The 23,896-nt window shown below is 41.2% G+C and overlaps 1 protein-coding gene across 4 annotated transcripts in view; it reads left to right on the forward strand.

The window, feature by feature from the left end:
• ltbp1 (latent transforming growth factor beta binding protein 1) overlaps window positions 1-23,896 on the forward strand; it is a 139,096-nt gene that overhangs the window by 85,794 nt on the left and 29,406 nt on the right. The window contains exons 9-14 of one of the 4 annotated variants that reach the window (XM_041948233.1): window positions 1,340-1,399; window positions 6,371-6,493; window positions 14,773-14,940; window positions 19,188-19,361; window positions 22,713-22,735; window positions 23,211-23,313. In XM_041948233.1, the coding sequence (XP_041804167.1) occupies window positions 1,340-1,399; window positions 6,371-6,493; window positions 14,773-14,940; window positions 19,188-19,361; window positions 22,713-22,735; window positions 23,211-23,313 (651 nt within the window). The remainder of the gene's footprint in view (window positions 1-1,339; window positions 1,400-6,370; window positions 6,494-14,772; window positions 14,941-19,187; window positions 19,362-22,712; window positions 22,736-23,210; window positions 23,314-23,896) is intronic. The other 3 variants (XM_041948234.1, XM_041948236.1, XM_041948235.1) reach the window with 3 other exon arrangements.

Below are 23,896 nucleotides of genomic sequence, written 5' to 3' on the forward strand. Positions count from 1 at the left end.
AGACAGTGTAACGCAAGCACGTTTTATGATGAGCGAGCTAATAGCTAAGAAGCTGAAACCTTATTCAGAAGGAGAGTTTTTGAGGGAGAGCTTCGATGCTGCTGTGGAGCTGCTGGAACCAGTCAAATTGTGCAGAACTCCTCCAGGCTTTTGGTGAGAGGCTTCAGGACTTGAAGTTCCAGCCATCACATCAGAGGTTTGCGTGTTATATGTGTTAAATAATTTAGTATTGTTCTTGAAGGGTGTTATAAAAATTTAAATGGCCCTCGATAGGAAATGCTCCTGCTTATAGAATAGAGCACATTTTTGGTCACAGTGTGCATTTACAATATGACAAACCCTGTATAACATTAGTCACTCATACCAGCTGTCAGCAAACATGCCTCATGTGAAGGAAATTTCAGTCTTACTATTCACACAATTCAGTGCAAGTCAGCGCAAAGCCAGAGGTCGGTCCTTTCTGCTGGCACGGGCATTAGTTTTCCACTTTACAGTGAAGTGTGAAACAGTCCATTGTGCCACGGTGACACTGGTAGCTGGTAAATAAATTTGCTTTAGTGGTCAAACAAACATTGCCTTGTTGTTTCCCGTTGAGCAAAATATCAATCTGCTTTCAGGTATTTGAGTACCACCTCCCCACTGGTACCTTTATCCACCATTACAGCACTGCCCAGTCTCTAACTTGCGGCAGAGATTTACGAGAGTTTGACTTCTCAGTCTGTGGATTATTGAGAGCTACTGGCTCCCGAGCAGCTTCCACCACAGTAGCCTCCAGCTCGTTCCTGGAGTCGTTTCACTGTCTCGTGTTGACTCTTCTTTATACATTATGATATGGTATGATAAGGAAGAAGGCCACAAGATTTGTTGTGATTGGTGTAAAGTCTAGAAAATGCACTCAAATAGCAATACAAATGAAGGAGTGTTATTTTCAGTACACACGTGCGAGGGGCTATTATCTATAGCCTCATGTCATAAGGCTGCGTCCTTGCTGCAGTGGCCGGGATTACATTCCAGCCTGCAGCCCTTTGCTTCATGTCCCCCCCCCCCCCCCCCCCCCCCCCCCGACTCTTTTCCTGTCTCTATTAATCTATTCCAGAAGCTGAAGGTCTCAGAAAAGTTCAAATGACACTCTTAACTTGATATGAAGATACTTGAAGATAGGGTGTGGATTACAGGGTAATACAGGAACCTGAAATCTAACCTGAGAACTAGAAACTCTTTCCCAGTACACACCTGTATTTGCTTCAGATTGTTTAACCCTTGATTGAATGTCTGAACGCACTGACTTACATGTTTGCTATCTTCTCTTTTTTTATTCCCCACATTCTCCTCTCATTAGCAATCCCTCTGATAGATTGTCCTCAGGGTTACAAGAGAGTCAACAGTTCTCACTGCCAAGGTAAGAGTCTTTGCTTTTGCTTTGAGCCAATCTGAACAACTAATAAATTGCCACAAAGTTTGGTACAGATATGCATGGTCCCCAGATGATGAATCCAAATGACTGTTCCTGTATTGCCAACAGCAGGTTAAAGTTTACACTTATTTTGTGAAACATTTTAACATCTACTTTATGGATTGGCCCAAAATTTCGTACCATGTTCATTGTTACCGTAGGAGGAATCATAGTGACTAAGGTGAACACCTGACCTTTCCTCTATGATGCTTTGTTGTGAAAGGCCTCACAATAATTTGTGGTTTGTGATACCACCATTTAATTTAGGCAAACTTGTGAAGCCTAAAGTTCAGTAAATACCTGTGTGAGCAGGTGGTTTTTACATTCACCAAGTGCATACCGTCTGTTGGCAGGCGATTTCTGCGAGTAGTGATTTTGTTTTTTTGCTCATTTTGCCAGAACCTTCTGAGCTACTCCCATTTGATCGTGGTGGTGGGTTGTTATTCTTCTTGTTATATTATTGTTGAGGAGAGACAGCACATTCAGCACGAAGGCCAACAAACCACACTTGTGTGATGCTGACTCCACATCCTACGGCATTATTCACCAATGAGGGCGCTGGATTCACCATTACCAGTGGTAATGGTGGCACAATGCCACGCTATCCACAGTGTTTGCCAGCTTTGTGGCTGGAAGCAGAAGGGCTCTGACAGTAGAGAGCGAGAGCGAGGGCCTGCTGCTGATTCAGACTGCTGCCAGACTAGAGTGTTTGTCGTCCTAGACTTTGCTATCCCTCAGGAGGGAGTCACTATAATCCACCGCATCCTTTTCTTCTATATATTGTTATTGTATCAGCACATTGTTCCTGTCTAATAATGTAAAAAATATTACACTTAGAAGCTGTAGTTTTTAATTTTTCCTCAAGAAATGTCACTTTGTGACAAGTTTTCTTGGGATGTTCAGTGCTTAGGATTGTTTCTTGCAATGGGCTCTATGTTGGAAAAAAAAAATTAGTTGGCCAATTAAACTTCTCCTCAAGAACATGTGAACTTCTTTTTCCTGGGAGTCCTGTTGGCTCAGTCTTTAGCACAGCTGTTTCATAATCAGAGACTCCAGGTTTGATCTCTAAATATGCAGATCATTTACTGTTAGTTTTCCAGAACTCTAAGATTAGTTTATCAGAATATGTAACTGTTTAACTACAACTCTACACAACCCTGCTGATACATATAATATTTCACTAAAAATCTAATTAAAAGCAGAATTGTAAAGCCTTCTTGAGACTGATTTACTCTGTTTACTTTAATGTTTGGTATAATTGTGCCTTAATATTTCAAGAAGTGCATGACAGACTACAAATACCCAGTATAAAAGCGATACACCATCAGTTCATCTCATGCACGAACAAACAGCGCTGGCTACATCTACATTTTCATTTTAAAATTAAAATGGTCCTTCAAAACAAAAACCGTCCAAATGAGCATTTTAGCACCGTTCCAGACTGTCTCGTGCTCATGTTGTAAAGCTGTAAGTGCTAATGTGGTAATTTAATTTGTTGCACAGACCACTTTCTTTTTGTAACACATGCAACGTATATGTCAATCTACAATGTACACCGTCTCAATTCGGACGTTGTTGTTTAGAACTCGTTCATGGATATTTGTTAGATCAAACTCCGGCGATCTGTACTGATGGTCTCAAAACAACCTCCCTTGAGATAAATAATGGGATCCCACAAGGGTTTGTGCTAGATCCTTTACTATTTGCACACTACATAAACTACATATATATGTGTGTATGCTAATGACACAGTCTTGTATGCATTCTGTGTGCATTGCGTCATTGTGCTTTGCCTTTCATTGTAGGAGATGATATGTACCATAAGTAAAAATAGGCTGATCTTCACTAGCAACAAGAAGCGAACTACATTCTATCATGTTTATTTATAAATGTATCCAGTAAAAGCTGTCTCAGTGTGTCACTTGTCTTCTCAAATTTAAAACCACTGCTCACCAGACCAGACCTCAGGCCTTGGATAAATACTGAACTTGGGATGATTGCTTTCTGCTACTTTGTCCTTTTAAATGGAATAAATTATATGAATGTCTGATCCCAGTGGCTGATTTTAAACTTTTGAGTAAGAAATCTATTTTGAGATATCTTTGTCCTTGATGCTGTATGTGCTTTTGTTATACCTGGCTGTCTCCTTACATAACACTTAATGCTGTCTACTGTATGTAAATCAACTTTAATACAATAAAAGACAGCATTAGGTTATGCCAAAATTTGAAAGGAATGTGTGACTTAACTGCAGCTTTGTGTTAGTTCCCCTTTCTGCAGCCACCCTCTCACATCCACCGTAAAGGGGAGGTGAACTCTAATGGGCCATTAATTTATTTTTTTTTATTCAGTAGCCATGTCAAACAAGAACAAGAAATTCACCAAAATATGAAACATAGGTTTCAACTTCCTGTGGACAGTCCAGCGCCTGTAATGTGGGTTGTTTTAAGGAAAAGGTTCGATGCAGAATGAGTGATAACTAGCTGTCAGCAGAGCAGATGACGTCACACTGTCTGACGCACATCCCATTCTCTCCTCTTGTGTACGTTTTTCCTGTCCTCTGCTGTAAAAAACAAAAGCTTATGCAGCAATAAAGGCTTCTTGGATTTCAGTAACAGGATAACATGAAAGTCCTCACCAATAAAAGACCAACCAAGTAGGCTGTCAACAGCCTATTAAACCATACTGGCTGAAAAGCTTGTTCTCCCTTTCACCTATAAACTGAATGTCATGGTGGGATACAGACATGAGTCACAGTCTGTGAAATGGGCCAAGTGTGTTCTCACTGAAGGAATTCGACTTGCTAAAACTCGACACATTTCACAGTGGACTTTCAAAACAGCAGCAGACCCCAGAGGATGAAGCCTCCTTACCTGAGCTTTTCTCTAGCACCATCAAGAGGAAGCCGTGTGATTTTGAGTGAAATGTCTCAATAACTATGGGATTGCTTGCAATGACATTTGGCACAAACAGTCATGTAACTCTGAGGACATAAAATTTAGTTTATGACCAAATACAGACAAATGATATTCCCATCAGCCTCAGCTGTTAGTTGTATCTTGTGCTAATTTGCAAATGTTAAACTGGCATGCTAAACCAGCACTTCTCAGGCCTTTTCTGTTAGTGTGTCAACCTCAGTATTTAGCTCAAACCATTGCTGTATGTGACCAAGACTGAGAAACTATAGTGTCTTTGTCTTGGTGGCTGAAAACAGCTACTTTCTACAGGAAAAAAGGTTTAAGAGAGTGCACAGAGTGAACAAAAACCTCAAAACTGTGAACCACAAAACCAAAACAATGAGTTAAAGAGCCTAAAATGCTGTCTGGAGCTGATAGGAACTGCAGAGATGGGTGGTGATTCTCTGTGGGTGCATCATGATGAGCAGCCCTTCTGATATTACACGAAGTCATTTGTTGCATTGCTAATGGGACTATTTTATATAGTATGGGGGGCAGCACGACATTGTGCAGTATGTGGAAAAGAGTCAAAATAAAAGTACAGTGTGTGTTCAGGGTAATGAAGGAACATGTCACCCAGTACAGCAATGTTGCTTTTATAGTCTTTAGACATCAGATATTGTCCTATCAGGTTTTGAACAGGTACAGTACTTGCTAGAAGGATAATTTCATCAAACTTTTTGGTCGTTTCATGGAATTTGTTGACTGAAAAATAGCTACCTAGCCTTTAAAGTCATGGCTATACCTGATATACTTGTATAAATAAGTATATAATAATATGAATGGCCTACCTGAAAGAACTCATCATCAAACAAATTAATAGAAAAAACAAATGATCTGATTTACACCACATGATGTTGTTTATTATTATCACATTTAATTAGCAAATACTTATATGAAGATTTAATTGTCAGAATCTACATGTGGATGTACCCAAAATGATGATTTGTGCAGATGTTGAATGTTGAATTGTCTTTGCTGATAATGCAGACCAATTAGAATTTATTTTTTGTTCACTTCCTTGTAACTCAACGTGCTTTGTAAGCTTTTTCCTTGTTCTTGGGCTAATGTTGATAAATGGTCCATGTGAGTCTTCGGTAGAGCCCTTAAATTGACAATAAGTAAGATTTTCTACCTCCCACATAATGTAGTAGCACATAATGACCATGATGCTACTGTGGGGTTAATAGTGGTGTTGATCAATACCAGTGCTGAGGCCAGGCACCAGGTGAGCTCGTCCAACCTCCTGCCATCGCTGTGCTCGGTCCACGCAGCATCACTCACCAGCCGGCTCAGGTCCGCTCTGGTCCTTTCCTCTTGTTAACAATCACACGCGAGCCTGGAGTTGCCTTCAGTGCATTTAGGTTAATAAAAATATTTCGGGATAAAGATTAGCGTCCATTGTCCATCACAGTCTCAACAAAAAGAGTTGTGCTTTCCCAGCATGCCAGTCTTCTTCCTGTACTCTGTCTTCTCTCTCTGGTGTCTGCCCTCTGGCATGCTCGTGTTACAGTAGATAACTCCCACTTTCTTGTGACAGACACCTAATCCAAGAGACAAATGACAACCTGTGACTATGATATATCTCTTGGATCTCTCTTGGAAACGTTGTTTGTGTCATTGGCAAAACAATCTCAGCTCAAGGTCCACTCACTTGCTTGTTCCGTGTCATATGATGCACAGCTTGTAAAGCCCTTTGAGGCAAACTTGTCATTTGGAGTTTGCTCATTTGTCATTTGGTGGATTTGTGTAGCTCTTCAAACCTCTGCAATCCTAAAAGTGGACAAGGAGTCCTAATAAGTTTCTGTATTCTCCATAGGATCAGCTCGGGTAACAGTAACGGTTGTACAGTAATTGACAAAGTAGTAAAAATGTCTGTCTCCTAGTTTGCAATTTTAAGAAATCCTTTGAGAAATCTCTGGATTGATTGTGTTTTTATTTTTTTTTTGTTGATTCACAGATTTAGATGAGTGCCAGCTGCGTGGCGTGTGTCCGAATGGAAACTGTCTGAACACCATTGGCAGCTACAGGTGCATGTGTAAACCCGGCTATGTCCCGGACCCCACGCTCACCACGTGCATATGTAAGTCCTACAATCTAACGTCTTTCACAGTTTCTTTCCCTCATTACTTTCTCACTGATTATCACCCAGACTGAAAACATCCAATAGTTGAGTCAGACTGAGTAAAAGTCTTATACTGACAGAGATGAGTGTATTACATTTGCATGCTGGTTTCTGATGCACCGATTTGTTCATACGAAGGCTTTCCAATATGCATTTGATATTTCCCATCACTTTATGACAGAAGACATGGGAAATATAAGTTTCATTGTTTTCCCCTGCCATCTGCTCCAAAGTGCAAGCATAGGAAGGCCTGCGAGGAATGCTGCTAAAGCTTAAGTGTGTTTGATGATATGCATATACGGTGCATGAATGAAAGCATGCCATTTATTGTACAATCAGATCCTCCTCAAGCATGTACAGCAAGGCACAACAAAACCCAACATATCTCATGTCTCTCATCCAAAAGGAACAGGATCAGAGGATGATACAGGACAAACTGCTTAGAACAGAGAGAAGATCTAGATAGAAAAGCAACTGCTCGTGCACAAGTGCCGAAGTGATAAATCTCAAAAATCATTGATCTGTTGTGTCAATCATTGATTTCCCTCAGTCTTAACTTCGTGTGAGCATGTGTTCCCGTGGTTTTGCTGCAATTTCCCGTGTGTGTACATGTGTACATGTGTTTGTCTGTGTGTGTGTGGAAGGATGAGGTAGTGTGCTAGTTCTCTTTTATCTCATGGTTAATGAAAGCCAAGCGTCCATTCATCACCATCACTGTTAGTCCAGAGGGCTCAGTGGAGGAGACTTAAATAATTCATTATCATTACCAGTGAGCGCTGTGAAAACGCACACACTCCAAGAACATGGCTCAAAAATCACGTACTCCTTATATTTTATCTTTATATATACCTTGACCAGATCTTTATGGAGAGGACTACAAATCTTATTCTAGTCCTTTTGACATTTTGTTAATCATGATGGCCTGTGCTTCAGATTCTTATCTGGGTCATGGTAGTTGTTGAAGCTCCACCAGACCAACATTTAAAATCAGTGCAATCAATGCAGTGCATTCAGTTCTGTGAGCGAAGTAAATCCACACAAAACTTTTGCCTGGTGAACCCTGTGAATACTATAGAGGCATGCTTTGGAGACAGTGACGAGGCAAGCAGAGATCGTCCAGATACCTCTTGCTAACTCTGTGACGATTGTGACAGCATGCTCCTGGATGGCTAGTGTGTTAGCTGTCAGTTTGGCAGATGTAGTAGTTCACCACCCAGCCAGTGGTCTGCATGTGACCAAGTATCCAGCACTGACCTTTGTTGAAAGGACATGTGGCTGAACTATGCTGTGATGATGTGATGATGCCACTTTCTGGTATGACCAGATCACAAGGCAATTAAAGCAGTATAGCCTGCTTTAATCCTGCCATACTCATACCTCATAGAAGGGGCTGACCCCAGTAAACCACACTACTGTGGTCCTGCTTGACAGCAGACCCAACTGGTCCAGCTTGAGACCGCCCCATCCTCCAACCAAAGCCATGTCTTGCACTAAACTGATGACTCACCACATGTGTGGGTGTACTGGTTCCTAATAAAACAGCATGATTTTCTCACTATGCTGAACTCTCAGCACCCTTGAAACTTCTTAGTCTGGAGCTTTGTATAACTCTTACACTTCAGTTTGTACTTTCAGATATTAGACTTAGGTGCAATTCATTTGTCACAGTTAGTGGAACACTGTTTACATCACTACCAGCAAAAATGCACTATTTGGTCAGCAGATCCATCCATCCATCCATTTTCTTCTGCTTATCCAGGGCCGGGTCGCGGTGGGATTTGGGTGGCAGTCGTGGGCGGGGGCCCAATCCCTGGTCAGCAGATCAGTCTTAAATATTGCAGAGTACCGTTCTCCCTGTGGCAGCACAACCTGAGTGGCTGCAGTAGCTCATGGCTTAGCCTGCCATGAATATCTCCCACTGTGCTTAAATGAATAAGTGAAGTTGTCCCTTTCCCCGCCTGTGTTTGCTTGAAATTGACTTGTTTCAGATGTTATTTGGTCTGACAAGCTCTTTGGAGCAGAAGTAGGCCCTAAGTCTGGGGTAGTTTTTTGTTTTTTGCGTACTTGTCTTTATTTGTTTTCCCTTCATTTACCTAAATCCTGATTAGACACTCAATAACCGCCTCAAGATGAAAAGCATACCCAGAGCATGATGCTGCAACCACCATGCTGTTTCTTGACAAATGTAGTGCACAGCGTTAAGACCAAAGGGCTTAATTTTTGTCTCAGCGAACCACAGAAACATTTTCCTCATGCTCTCACAGTCCTTTAAGTGCAGTTTGGCAAACTCCAGGCTGGCTGTCATCTGCCTTTTACTCAGGAGTGGCTCCATCTACTTATTCTGCCATAAAGGCCAGACTGGCAGAGCGTTGCAGGGATAGTTTTCCTTTTTGGCAGGTTGTCCCATTTCTGCAGCTGAACCCTGCAGAGACAGGCCATTGATTTCTTGGTGAGCAGCCTGGCCAAGGCCCTCCTTCCCTGTTTACTCATTCTGGCCAGATGGCCTACTATGAGGAAGAGTGTTGGTGGTTTCAGACTTCTTTTATTTCACAATAATGGAGCTTACTTTTCTCCTAGGACCTTTAAATGTTGGGGCTTTTTTAAAAATCTGTCTGTCTCTGTCTTGGCACAAGTCCATTCTGGAGGTCTATGTCAAGTGCTTTTGGCTTGGTATTTTATCCAACAGACACTGTGAACAGTGGGACATTATATAGATATTATATGAATGAGTCTGACATGCCTTTTAAAATCACGTTGAACTATAGCTGTATATGATGGATGATCAAAGGAATTAGGACACTTTAAAACAGGCATGTCAGACCAATTCCATAAAGCGCCATGTGGCTGCAGGTTTTGGTTCTAACCAAGGAGGAGCACACCAAGCCAACCAATCAACATCAAGGGATCACTTAGTTATCAGCTGAAAACTGAAATAAGCTGTTTAATTGATTCCAGCCATAGTTCAGCATTTTTGAAATATGCTCATTTGCTTTCTTTTCCGACTGCCTTCAGGACCCCGTGACACCTCCAGCACCTACCCCTACAAAGTGGCACAAATATGCATATTTTCTCAGACAGTAGCCTCAAACGGCCTGAAGGTTCTACCAAACATTCCGTCTTCGAACCCATATATGACACCATGAGGTTTTTTTCAAATTGTTTGGGTTTTTCCTGCCCATAATACAGCCATGACATGCACTGAGCAGGAAGAAAATCATCCAATGAGAAAAATGCCCAGTGGCGATGAGAGTGTGTACTTCTACTTGCAGATAACTGGTTGAAGAGGAAAACAACTAATGCTGTGTGATGGCGGCTGTGATCTAACTGAGGTAGTCTACCCAAACAGAGCCAACTATTTCAACTCGTCTTCACTCTTCAGGATTTAATGAACAGAGATTTTGCTGTAATGTTTGTAGTCAATACTTTTTAAATATACGTCATCATTACGATTTAGTCGTGAATTAAAAGGATAAAGGGAGGATTCAAGTGCATAGCACATTCAATGCTATTGGCCACTGTAAATGCCAATGAATATCCATGACAAGTCTCTCCCTAGCCTCCTATTTTTACAGGAAAGATGTAAATAAATGGAATCAAATGACACTGTGCTACAAAGTGAACACAGCCAGACTGCAACTGAACACAACCTCCAAGACCATGGCCAGTTTGACAACAGGGTGCAGTACAGAGGTGGTTTTTTTGCTGGGTTTGGCTCCAGGTACCCCTGGGCTGAGTCAGACAGGAGCCCTGTCCCCTAGCTAACTGAGCTAACCGAGCTAACAGCAGTTACAGTTTGTAGCAGTTAGCAGTTATCTTACAACCCCTATTTAACAAAAGGTCGGGATGCTGTATAAAATGTAAATAAAACCAGAAGGCAACCATTGCCAAACGAACTGTACCAAGCTAACTGTCCATCAGGAAGTTCAGCAAATCACCAAGGTACCGTTTCCTGTCATCAAACTGGCCTCCATCCAGCTCAGAGGTTGTCTTGGTTCATGTCAAGTTCTCATAACAAAGACAACTCAAACAATGTCAACTTTGCATTAAAAATGACATGACTGACCAAATGACACTGAATGACCACAGTCATAAACGTGCATAAAGACTCTTCATTGTTCATGGCAGGTGTCATGTCGTGGTCATTACCGTGTCATATCAGTGTTCAGCAGCCGTAACCATTTAAAAAATATCACTATCAATTCATAATACACAAATTATTTCAAAGTTATTATGAAATTAGTATAATGTTCTTGAACACAACAATTAAAAAACTGTCTTACTCAACAATATTAATAAATGGGACATCTAAATACTAAAAAAATCACAAACTATGATGTACTTAACAATATTAATATACAAAACATAAAAATAGTAAATAAAAAGCTATTTCCAAAATGTGTGAAGAGGAGAATGTGTACATGTTGCATTTGTGTGTCCATTTGTTTTTTGTGCTGAGTGCGAGAAGGTGGAAGAAAGTGTGTGTGAGGCGGAGAATGTGTGTGTTTGTGTGTCCACTTGCTTGATGATGAGGTGAAGGAAGCGAATGTCCCTCTTGGCTCTCTCTGAAGCCTTCAGCTTCATGTCACGCAGGCTGAGGCTGAGGAGCACCTTCCAGTAGCTGTGGAAGCTCTGCTGCATCCTTGTCTTTTCTGCTGCCTGTTGAAGAACACAAAACACACACTGAGGGTCTTGATTGAGGTTTGGTGCCCCACAATACAGACTGAGGCTTTAAAGTACATGTCTTTGCTTACTTTTTCAACCCTCTGTGGAGACGATTCCTTTGCCTCAGACAGAGGTTTAATGGATTACATCAATGGGATGAGTGACTGGAGAGAACTTACATGTGCAGACACAACCGTATGGATTTCTGTAGAGTTGGGCCTCCAGGCCATGTCCTTCTTTGACCAGGCCGGCTGCATGTACTGGTTTTTGGCTGAGCACTTTCCAGCCATACACAGCCACAGCCAGCCTGTTTGAAGGCCAGCACTGTGCCTCGAGCTCCAGCTCAGTCTCCAGCCTCCTCGTACTCCCCTGCCTATAAATATATTTGGGCTGCCACAAAGTGCTTATTCTTATTGTGCTCACCAACCTGCAATACACAGAAAACAGACAGGCAGACACCCCAACTCTGTCAGATGATCTCCAATAGAACACAGATTACAATTGGACATCAGTCCAGAGCCCCACACTTACGCAAATGACAAAGCTGGTGGAGGACTGGCTACACGGCCAGGATTTCGTCCAAGATCTTGTTCATTGGGACTCTGAGGCAGTGTCCGTAAACGGAGACAATGAATGCTGAGAAGTCGGCAGAAAATTGGCAGCACAGCCAGGCCGTCTGGCCAGCCTTCTCTGACAGGAGGACATGGCAAAGGACAAAACACGAAAACAGTTTCAGCACCTTGGAGAGAGAAATACACGCACGCACACACACACACACACACAGACACAGGCACACACACAAGTAAATGTTTTTTTTTCATTGAATGTTCCTGTCTCACAGTAGTAGTAGTTGTAGTATTTTGACAATTCATAATCTCTTTTCAGGGCCAGAAAACATTCTAATCTGATTTATGTTCCAAATAGTTTTTTTTACACCGTGTCAGTATTTGGTTTACTCTGATTGGTGTTTGCAAAGCAGTGTTGTTGTGAGGCTGGTCACAGTGTGTCTGAGAGGGGACACTCCCCCTCTCTCTCCAGCTCCTCCACCGCTGCTGCTCGCCTCTTCTTCCTGTCTCCATGTCTCTTCTGCCTCAGTCTGTGTGCAGGTATCCCCTGGCCTGCCAAAACAAGTGCAGAACGCACGGTTCAAACTGGAATGGAAATGATCAAATGAGTTGCACAAATCATATTTCAAACATGTCCTGTTTGCATGTTATTAGAGCTTGCATAGCGCTGTGAATGTCACAGGTTTCCTGAATTTTAGAGTGTCTTCTATGCCTATTTTCAAATTTTGCATATTCTCTATTCCCCACCCGTTTTTAGTTATACCCCATCCTCATTCAGTGAAAAGGTTATACTTTTTTATAAAACTCCTCTTACCTCTCAGTCATGTCCCATCAGGTGATTGACTGCAGTAAGCAGACTGCAGCACCTTCCCTGAAACAATCTCCTAAATGCTTCACTGGTTGTATAAACAAGAACATGCACTTTAACTCAGCACTTCAAGGGCAGGGGCCATATGGTTACAGTAATTATATGTACTGTAATTGCTACAGTGTGTTTTTGTTGACACTTCCTGTATGTAGTGTGGGGTTTTATGTTTACAGTTGTTGAGTAACATATCGACTGTTGTTCAGGACACCATATTAGCTGTAAAGTTGATAGGGCAATAAATTACTAGTTTTTGAATCTGAGTGGCAAAAAGTTTCTTAAATGGACGGTTGGAGTGGCAAATGTTTGCCAAATTCACATGTCAAAGATAGGCATGGTCATTTGGAATACCTTTGTTATCTGGTTACTGGGTTTCCTGTTTGGACAGAAAGGAACTACACAGCCCATTTGGACTGTAATGGATTTGGACAAACTTTGGCTTTCTTGGGGTTAATTTAGGCAATGTAATTCTTCTGGTCCAAATTTTGCTGATGTGGGCCTAGTTGGGGCATTAAAATACATTTAAAATAAAAATTTGCCTTTCTTGACTGAATTGGAGTCATGTACTGCAGTGTGTCAAAAAGTGTCTGGACCCATCTAGAAAATAGTTGTTCAATTTGGCATAACTGTGTCCCAAGTGTCACCATGTTTCCCATCTGTACAGGAAGGGAAAGGTTGGCATACGGGAAAAGTCCCATTACTCAGAGTGAGATGAGAAGGTGGATATCAATCTCACGCATTAAGCATGGAGCTTATTTTTGATCTTTGGACAGGGCAAGGCTAGCTGTTTGTTCCTGCCTCCAGGCTTTATGCTAAGCTAGTGTAACCATGGCCCGACTCCAGTTCCATACTTCTCATCTCACTCTCAGTAAGAAAGTGAATCAGCATATTTTTCATGTTGAACTGAAGTTAGTAACAGCTAATGGTCTCAATACTATTTGTGAAAAAAGTGATACTTATATGGAATAATTACAGAAAATGTTTATACATTTGCATCAAAATGCACAATTTGAAAGTGCATGAATGATTGACTGATTTGCTGGCATAGATGCAGCACATAAACCATCTATGCAGTTAGATTTGAGCTGAATTAAAGCCTCAGAAGAAGCTTCACACAACCTTATACAACAGTCACTCCTCATATTTTTAGACATGATTATTTGTTAAAATAGGTCAAGTATTTAACCATTAATAGAATTGATTTGCTCCAAGTAATGATTCTGGCAACAAGGTGAACTTGAACCGAACTTTATTGTTCCCTTGGAGGTCATTTATTTTGCCTGTGTTCCACTTAGAACAGTTTCCAGTTGGCATTTTGTGGCGATGTTGGATTACACCAAGGACTTTAAAAACACAAACTGAGCCATATCTCGCATGCCTTCAGCTGAGCTAGTGCTTGACTTTGATAGTGCATGAAGGACTGGCATGAACAGATGTTTTTCCTACAACATGTTGTCTGTGCTTTGTTGTGTTTGAATGTGTTCCTGTGTTTGGCTTTGATTGGTTTAATGTTATTTGTGCCACAAGAAAATGTGGTTGTCCCTCTTCTGTTTGTGAAATATGTCTTCTTCTTATGCACTGGTGTTGTTTTAGATTCACGCTCACTGGCCACTTCATTAGGTACGCCTGTACAAGCTAATGTGATCCAGTATAAAAGCCCTGCCATTAAGCTATTTGCTTAATATTGTTCAGTTTTGAATGATGCTGTCAAAGATGTATTAATTTAACTATATGTTGTATTGAGGTTGTAGTTTGCAGTGGTTTTTGAACTGGCCTACATTATACTTTCTTCACCTCATTTACATACAATCCTGTTTCCTAAACAGTTGGGATGTTGCGTAAAATTAAGATAAAAATATGTAATAATTTCCAGCAGCAGTTTGTTTTGTGAAAGTAGAGTTCATGGCAGAGCTGTTGTGTTGGATCACATTAGATAGTACAGGTGTACCTAGTGAAGTTGCCAGTGAGTGTATGCTTAGGCTTGTTCTAGTGAGAAGGAAAGGTTGCTTTGGTGAAGGGGACATCTTTATTTCTCCACTCTCTGTCCTCTCTTTCCCCCATGTATGCGTCTCCTACACTCTGGTGCGCCACTTCCTACGCCTCGCCCCTCCTCCTCTTTGTTCTCCTCCTGTGCTCCTCTTCAGCCAACACGCCCGCCATCCAAGAGGAGAAGGGAGCTTGCTTCCGTTTGGTCAGCTCAGGGAGGCAGTGTTTGCACCCAGTGTCTGCCCAGCTGAGCAAACAGCTCTGCTGCTGCAGTGTGGGCAAAGCCTGGGGCCCTCGTTGCGACAAATGCCCCCTTCCGGGAACAGGTAAGGCCCCTAGCCACGTCAGACATTTACAGGCTGAAATATCTCAGCTGCTATTGGATAAATTGATCATGAAAATTGATCCTCTGAATCTGAATTTTGGAAATATGTCAACTTCTACTGGATGGATTGGCACAAAATATTGTACAGACATTCACATATCCAAAATAATGTATCCTAAAGGCTTTTCATATAAATTCGCCACAGGGTTGACACTTGTCACAACTGGATGGCTGCTGTCAGAATTTGGTTCAGACATTCATGCCCCCTTCAGGATGAATGCAACCCTGATTCCAGAAAAGCTGGGATGGGTTGACTACTACGTAATCATTTGAGACTTCCTAAATTAGGCAAACCAGCTGTAAGCATTGAACTCTTAGTTCACTGTATTTTATGTAGAAGTAGCTCCTGTAGAAAGATAGTAGAAGTAATGATTAGAAAAGGCATTACTGTCTGTTACATAGTTACATTTGCTGATGATCAAAGCCACATGAAAGTGCTGTCTTTGTGAATGATTTGTGGTATGATGATTCTCAGGCGTATTAGTGTAATGTGAATGTGAATTTGATCAAAACTATAGAGAGGCACAATATAGAAAGAGTTACCTTCAGAGTTAAGAGAAGGGTCTCACTACAGGACCTCTCTCATAATCAGAACTCAGAACTTCTTTTAAAAGCAGGTTTAAGTATCCATGAAAAATTATGTGTTTGAAACCTACTGAACTCAACTAATACATCATAATATAGTAAGAAACTTTCCAACATTAAAATAGAAATCCATCCTTATTGTAAATGTATGCACATTGACTGAAAGTTTGAGGCCTCTAAAATAAAAAAAAATAAAAAATAAAAAATAAAATTCCAATCCTGTACAGTATTAGAAAGCATGATATATGTTGAACAACATGCCTAATGTGTTGATACAATAAATTGTCCTTCAACGAAACCTTTCTAGCATAAAGAACTCATTCTGTTTCCACCCCAATTTATTATAACAGCAATTAAAGTTTATGGTTCAGGATTATGAACTTGAATAAAAGAAAAAAAATAAATAGAAAGAAAGCAGAGGATCCTTCTGTTTATGTGTATGTGTGTGTCTTTTATCCCAGGTACCTTCTGTCTGCATGGGTCTCACAGCTTGGCTAAGTAGTGGCTTTTAGAGTTGCTTTTAAATTACATTAGCAAAACCTTTTGCAGTAGTTGGTGTCACACTCACATTTGCTACTTTCCTGTTTATTTTATTTCCATACAGCTCTTCATGTTCTTACAATTTATTCAGGCAATTACCATACCAGTTATTGGTACTTTCAAGAAGTTGTAGTTAGCGGCATCCATAAATTGCCGGCACATTTTCATATATTTTAAATGGTTTGGTTGTGGCAGGCACAATTTTGCACATGTTCCCTCATCGCTCATAGAGAATATTGTTGGGAAAATAATTAGCCAAAGAGTGGCACTTTTTTGAGCCAATTTAAACCCCCCACCTGCTACAACTCAGATATCAAAGAACCATTTCCACTCCCTGCCACCCTCTCACCCCTCCTAACTGAGCCACTCAGGATCTGCAAAGAGGATGTGTGTCAGCTCTTTCAGAAACAGAAAATCAGGGAAGCACCAGGCCCAGACAGCATGTCACCCTCCTGTCTGAAGGTCTGTGCTGACCAGCTGGCCCCCATCTTTACACAGATCTTCAACAGACCCCGGGTGCTGTGTGAAGGCCCGGTCATCCTGGTCCCCAAAACATGCCCTCTATCACAGGATGAAATGACTCCGGGCCTATCGGCCTGATGTCTTTTGTCACGACATCCTTTGAAAGACTTGTGTTGACTCATCTGAAAGACATGACAGGCCCCCTGCTGGACCCCCTGCAATTTGTCCACCAGGCAAACAGCTCAGTGGAGGTCGCAGTCAGAATGGGACTGAGCAACACCCTGGAACACCTCTAACACCCAGGGACACATACAAGGATCCTGTTTATGGACTTTAGCTCTGTGTTTAACACCTTCATCCCAGAAATCATCCACTCATAACTGACCCGGCTCACTGTGCCAGCTGCCACCAGCCCCCCAGAGATGTGTGTTTTCCCTCCCTCCCCCTGCTCTTCTCCCCAAACACCAACGACTGCGCCTCATGAGGCCCATCTGGTAAACTCCTGGGGCCATATTCACCAACAATGTGAGAGCACTCTCAGAGAGCTCTTAACTTAGCCTCCGAATCTTTAGCAAGGCTTGCTAGCTTAGGAGGGGTTTAAGACAATTCTCAGAGCAACTCTGAGCAAGAAAGGGACTGAAACTTTTGTCTTAGTGAGGAGGCTTGGTTCACCCCCATTGCTATGTGTCACCCAGTGTGACACATGGTTTTAAATATCCTCATTTAGATTTTAATGCTGACAACACATTTAATAGAAGTTAGGATATCACCTCTTCTTTTGACAGCACTGTCAGTGTTTGGGAACTGAGGACACCAGTTGTTATAATTTTGAAAGTGGAATGTTTTTTTCCCCATTCTTGTTTGATGTACAATTTGAGCTGATCAACAGTTTGGTGTTTCCTTTGTCATATTTTATGTTTCATAATGCTCAAAGCATTTTCAGTGGGAGACAAGCTGAGACTGCAGGCAGGCCAGTTTAGCACCCAGATTCTTTTACCAGGGAGCCCTGCTGTTCATGTAATACATGCAGAATGTGGTTTGCCATTGTCTTGCTGAAATAAGCAAGGCCTTCCCTGAAAAAGATGTCAAAGCATGTGTTGCTCCAAAACCTGTATATATCATTTAATATTAATGGTGCCTCCACAAATGTGCAGGTTACCCATGCCATATGCACTAATGCACCCCCTATACCATCACAGATCTAACCCTAACCCTCTCATCCAAAAGGCTTCTTCAGTTCTAACTGGCAAAAGCATCTTGGATGAGAGGCTAAACATCTTCTAGAACCTCAAGCAGGTCCAGCTGCCTTTTAAAGCACTTAGAGTTAACATCAGCAGATGTGTTTTCTTGCTGAAAACAAATCTCATTGTGGATTCTAAAAAACAGGGGGCGGAAGGGGTGTATGTAAAACAGCTACAGGCACATAATCCACACAGTGTTCTGTCATTAATTGCAAAATATTGGTTTTACTGGTTTTATTACTCGTTTGAAACTTGAGCCTCACATAAGGAAACTGAAATTATTGGTCAATATATGCTTATCACAGAAGTGTCTCTGTTGGTACATACCGTATTTCAGCAGAAAAGTAACAAGACATTGCACCACAGAAATTTCAAAGATAGTGAAGATAGGTTGCTTTATTTTTTGACTGTGAATCTTCATGAAACACCTGTTGGAGCAAGGGGACAAAGGCTTGAAGATACTCAAGTTGATGCTGACTTTCAAATGAAGCTAAAATCATTTAGTATTGCTCAGACAATGCAAACAGCGGTTTCTGATACACGACAAAAACAGCAACAGCATCAGCATATAGGCTGCTTCTATGTCAGAAAATCCCAGCTCTTAACTACTTATGCTGTTGTACAGCTAAATAATTGATGTGCACTGTCCACGGGTCGCTGCTTTGATGTATTTAGTCATTTAATTAATAAATTAGCTATTGTTTTTTCTCTTTTTACATTCCATTATCTCATTAATGCCTCTGTCTTTTCATTTTGGAGATGAGTTATTGGTAAAAATTGGATCAGTTTTTAATTTGAGGTTATAAAATTTACTTCTGAAATGTACTGGTGAAATGTACTGGTGTGAAAGTTGATACGTGGAAAAAATACAGCAGTCTGTGTCTTTGTTTCCTACCTTGAACAAGTTGTCACATCTATTTAAAATGTTGAGTGCACTCGTGGAGACAAGACGATGTCCTTGTGTCTTTATGAGGGCTTATAGGTGGAAATGTTTCATATTGCTACTGAGATAAATTGCAAAACACAATTTGAACACCGTTCATGTCATGTTTAGTTACTTATCTACCATGAACCACAATTTGTGCCGCTATGCTAGAATATTCAGAGAATATCTCTAGAAAGTCTGCAAGCAGTCCAAAAGTGGGTTTATTATAGTACCAAACTTTTGGAGTTTGTTGTGAAGTAAATTAATGTTTACTAGTTAGTATTAGCATAATCAGAAGCTGTGCTGTAGCTGTATTGACTATAATCTCAGAATAACTGTCACACCAACAGTCTTTATAGTAGTTACAATCAATGTTAATTAACAGTGTGCAATGAACTTGTTTTTTAAACTTCTTTTCACTTGTATGTTATGTAGCTAAGTTCAAAGAGATCTGTCCGGGTGGAATGGGCTACACTGTTCTACCAAAGCCACCTGTCAATAAGCCAGTCACCGTTTACCAGGAGCCCATTGAGCCGCTACCACCCCAGCCCCTGCCAACACCGGAGAGACCAGTAGAGGCGTTTGGGAAACCAGAAGAGGGTATACCAGGTGAGTCTCTAACATGTTATATTACTGATGCATGTTCAGCTGGTTACATGATGATATGTGTTGCACAGGTGAAAACTAGTTTGACAAGAACTGTTGAGTGTTTGGAATACTGGTGAATGAAATAAAAATGACCAAAAGTAAATGTAGTACAGTTTAATAACATCAGAGCAATGGCAGACTCACATTTATCCATTTTTGAGACATTTGCCCTCTGCAGAGTTGCAATGACAACAGTGTGACCCAGGCTGCCCAAACATCTGTTGACACAGTAACTTCTTCTAGCTCCTCCCAGGTATTCCCAAGAATTCCTACTCCAGCTGGGACGCTTAGTCCTCCCGGTATGCAGCAAGGTCTTTCCCACAAGTCTATCATGTCCAAAATATCTCCAAAAGAAGGTGGCAAGGAAGCAGAGCAGATCTCTGAACCACTTTTATTGGTCCCTGTCAATGAAAAGTATCTGAGGCTAAAAACCAAGGCCATCCCTAGTTATTGAACTCCTCACTCTTTATCACGTTTGGCAACAGCGCCCACCATGTGGGGAAACCTCTTAACCACTTGTATCGTCATCCTCATGGTGCAGTGCAAAGCTTGCATCACAACAGCTGATGCTGCTAACTGGCTCTTTTTTATCGTGACCTGTGAATAAGATCTGAAGATACCTGGGCTGCTCCACTTGGTTTAAGGGTCTCATAGTGGGAGCGAGGCACTGCCGTGCTGACAAAAATATATATGTTATCGGGGCTATTCGTCATGATATCGGACTTATCGTAATGACGTCATAATTTCCTGTTATCGGCCCAATATTTATCAGCCCAATAATTATCGTGCACCCCCAGTGATACATCACAAAGCAATGTTAACAATTAGCCTAGTGATTAGTATTAGTGATCCTCTTAAAACATTAATACAGTGATAGAATATGCACCAAAGTATGTTGGAGACAATAGACATCGGCCAACATCAGACATTTCATAATATCAACATCATAACCCTGGTTTGTTTTTATGAATAATATCTGAACTTCAACAGCAAGCATGGTGCGGTCTTTCCTCACAGTGGCTAGCAAAATGCTAGTAAGAAAATTCACTGGAGTTTAAACACTTCCATGCTGATAAGAGAACGGCTTTTTAACACTGTTGTGCTTATGCAACCCGTTCTCATTCCCCCTTGGCGTCTCATACAAGGTACTCTTTAGCATCTGTATGAGACACACCCAGCTTTCAACTAACTCCAATGTAAACCCATCCATGGCCATATTCTGAGGCTGGTAAGATACAATTAAAGTGCTTAAAACTTCCAAATTGACTGACTTTCATGTCTTAAAGTAATGATGGACTGTTGTTTCTCCTTAGTTAGTTGAACAGTTGTTGCCATAATATGGATTACTACCATACTCAAATAGGGCTATTTACTGTAAGACAACATTATCTCGGCACAACACAACTCATGGTCCCAAATGCATTAAGACGTATAAATTACAAAAAGTAAACTTTCGACCAGGCACACCTGTTCACTGAAAACCATTCCATTTCAATCGCTCCTTGCCTTCTCTTGGAAGAAGGACTACCTCATGAAGCCAATAATATGCAAAACTGTCATCAAGGCATCCAGTGGCTAGTTTTAAGAATCTAATCTGTCTTCACTGTGGGATGAACAGAAATCTCACTTTTGCAATGTACAGCTCCAAATTAATGCCAGAGACCCTGATTTAGGATCCCTCTTGCATGTGATTAGGAACCCAGATCTAAAAGAAACCTCCCTCATGTGACATTTGTTTGTGGAGTACGAGGATTAAAGTGCTTTGGCTCTCTTCACATCCCCTTCAAACACACTCCAGCCCACAGCCTTTCAGAAGAGGGAGGAAGACAGGGGGATAAACCTGGCTGAGGGGGGGAGATGAGCTTCACCCGCTCCTGTTATTATTCAGGACATGCTTGGCAGCCATCAAGGGAATGAGAAACTTTGCCACATCTTAGCCAAAGCCAGACTTTGAGTCCAAATTACTGTGAAGCTTCTCTGCAGCAGAGGAGTTTTCCAGGCACACAGGACAGGCTTCAAAAAAACAATCAGACAGAAATCCACCACCAAAAACCTGTGTAGATTAGTGTTTGGATACCACCAGATAGTAATGTGGCGCCTGGCAGTGGAGCATATTGGCTTTTTGGCACAGCAGAAAGCCGTGCCCGGTGGGAGGAAGAGAGGAGTTTTGGGTTTTTTTTATGTAAGTGTTATATTTTAGACCTAAGAATGTGGTCTGCAATGTTTATGACCTTTTTACAACATGGAAACCTTGGTTTGTGAATAAGTGTACAACATTTAGTAGAAGGTAGTATGAAACTCCAGATGACCATGTCTTTGAATTCCATCTTGTGAAATGTAAGGCTGAGGACGCTCCTCAGTGTGTCAGTGTTTCTTTTGATCACAGAAAAATTATTTTAGGATTCAAATGATCATTTTATAAAACTCTAACCTTCAGCCATGAGCTGTTCATATTTGTTTCGGATTTATTTTTTGGGAAATCTCCACACAAGAACTGATAAAGCTAACCACAATAGTAAAATCCCAAAGTGTTTCCTAACCAGCAGTGAGCCAGTACTCCATTCACATAAAGTTGGACTCACCAATCTCTTCACCAGCCCACTCTACACTTAATGGCCTGGTCACACCAGTATTTGACGCTGGAATTATTTCGGAATCATTTCAGTGGACTCCCTGCATGCACTCATTAGATCAGCTCATAGTGGCAAAGTAAATTCGCATATATCTTTTGCACCAAGTTGAGCACTGGTGAACCTGAACTTGACCAACAGCGAAACATTGTGCTGACTTTTGAGTGAACGGAGAGAATTGAAAAACAGAGGAAACTATTATGGCCTTTTAGCTGTATTGCACCATCCACTTTCATCTTTTATATATAGTGTATATCCCGCAGTACTCCCACAGCTAGCCCTTTGAGTAGTCACTACGTCACCAAGCTTCTAGCCTTTTCTGTCCTCTCTGCAGGACACATGGATGATCTTGACTTTGCCACTTTCTTGTGTGACCAGGTCTCAAGAAGCACATTCATTCAGTGATGTCACTGCAGTGTTGATATACACTCAATTAGAGACATGTTAATTATATATTATATAATATATAATCATTTTGGAGGATGTAATTTGTGGTGCTGTTGAATTTTATTGCATTATACTGACAGGTGTTTCCATTATTTAGCCTACCCTCATTGAGATAATTTGGGTGGACAAATAAATAGAAATACCTGCCAGTAACCCAAATACCAAACATAGTTACCTACAGTGTATTATGTTCCAAACTTACAAGTAAAATGTTGTTTCTTTTTTCTGTGGTCAGTAGCAACAACTGCACCAGATCAGGTAGGTTGGGTGCTTTAAAGAGTGAAAATGTAAAAGCAGTTTGCATGCACAGAGACACTCCTCTCAGCCGCAGTGGAGTTGCAGAATCACCTTTGCATGAAGTCAGCAATGTTGATGCATGACTTAGAGCTGGTCAGCACTGAGCAGTGTGTGAATCTTCAATGTGCATATGTACCATACTCATAAGTACCAAAAATCCCAGACGCTGTCCCAAAAAATCCAGGCAGAAGTCGAGAAGCGGTAGCATTTTCTGCTTTCTGGCTTGCTCGCTGGGCTGTTCATATTTGCTCTGTTTTTAAACTGCAGTCAGTTGCCATGCAAGCTGAATGCTAATCTGCCTCCCAGCACAACATCTGCATTGCATGACAGAAGCTGTGTGCAAAGCTGAAATTATTACATTTGGACTTTAAAAAATGCATACAGTACGTTGTTGAACTTGTCCTTTTGTATTATTGTCTGTGTCTTGTCATTGAAGGAGCTGGTAGTTCCTGTGGTTAGTAATAGGCCAGTAGTTGAACCTATCCTACCGCAGCTATCTCCGGGTGTATCCACTGTCAAGATCGAGGCAGCCTACCCAGGTGTCTGCTTCACTACCCTTTAAACTCTGTGGTACGGTGGGCACTTTAGGACATCTCAGACATCGCTTGTCAAGCTCAGAGCACTTTGTCAGCCTCAACTGTACTCATGTTCAACTTTAGTGCAAGTGTGGCCTGGTCTAGCTGTGCTGTAATGCCAATGTTAAAATGCTAACATTACCACTTATCCCAGTCAAAATGTGTAAAAAAAACAAATGATAAGACTATGCTAATGCTAATATTGAGCTGACAGGACAGCTGAGTGTGAGAAAGTACAGCTAAAAACAACAAAGTGCAGTTTAGACTGCTGAAAGTACAACTGAATCTGCTGCTGACAAGATGAGTCTGATGTCTTAAAAAGGCCAACGGACTATCACCTTTTTACCCTTGTATTTGCAGAAATAGATGTTTATATATTCTATTAGTCTGCACATTCATTTACTGATTTATTTATGCAACTTGTATATCTTATTCTGGTGTTTTATCATTTCAAACCACAGTCTTTTGCTCTCATAGCATCTTTACAGGCCAAAACTAAGTCAGGGCACTTGCACAGTGATAAACTTTATTTGGTTTACAATGCGTG

The sequence above is a fragment of the Chelmon rostratus genome, chromosome 11 (genome assembly GCF_017976325.1).
Source record: "Chelmon rostratus isolate fCheRos1 chromosome 11, fCheRos1.pri, whole genome shotgun sequence".
In the NCBI taxonomy this organism is placed as follows: domain Eukaryota; kingdom Metazoa; phylum Chordata; class Actinopteri; order Chaetodontiformes; family Chaetodontidae; genus Chelmon; species Chelmon rostratus.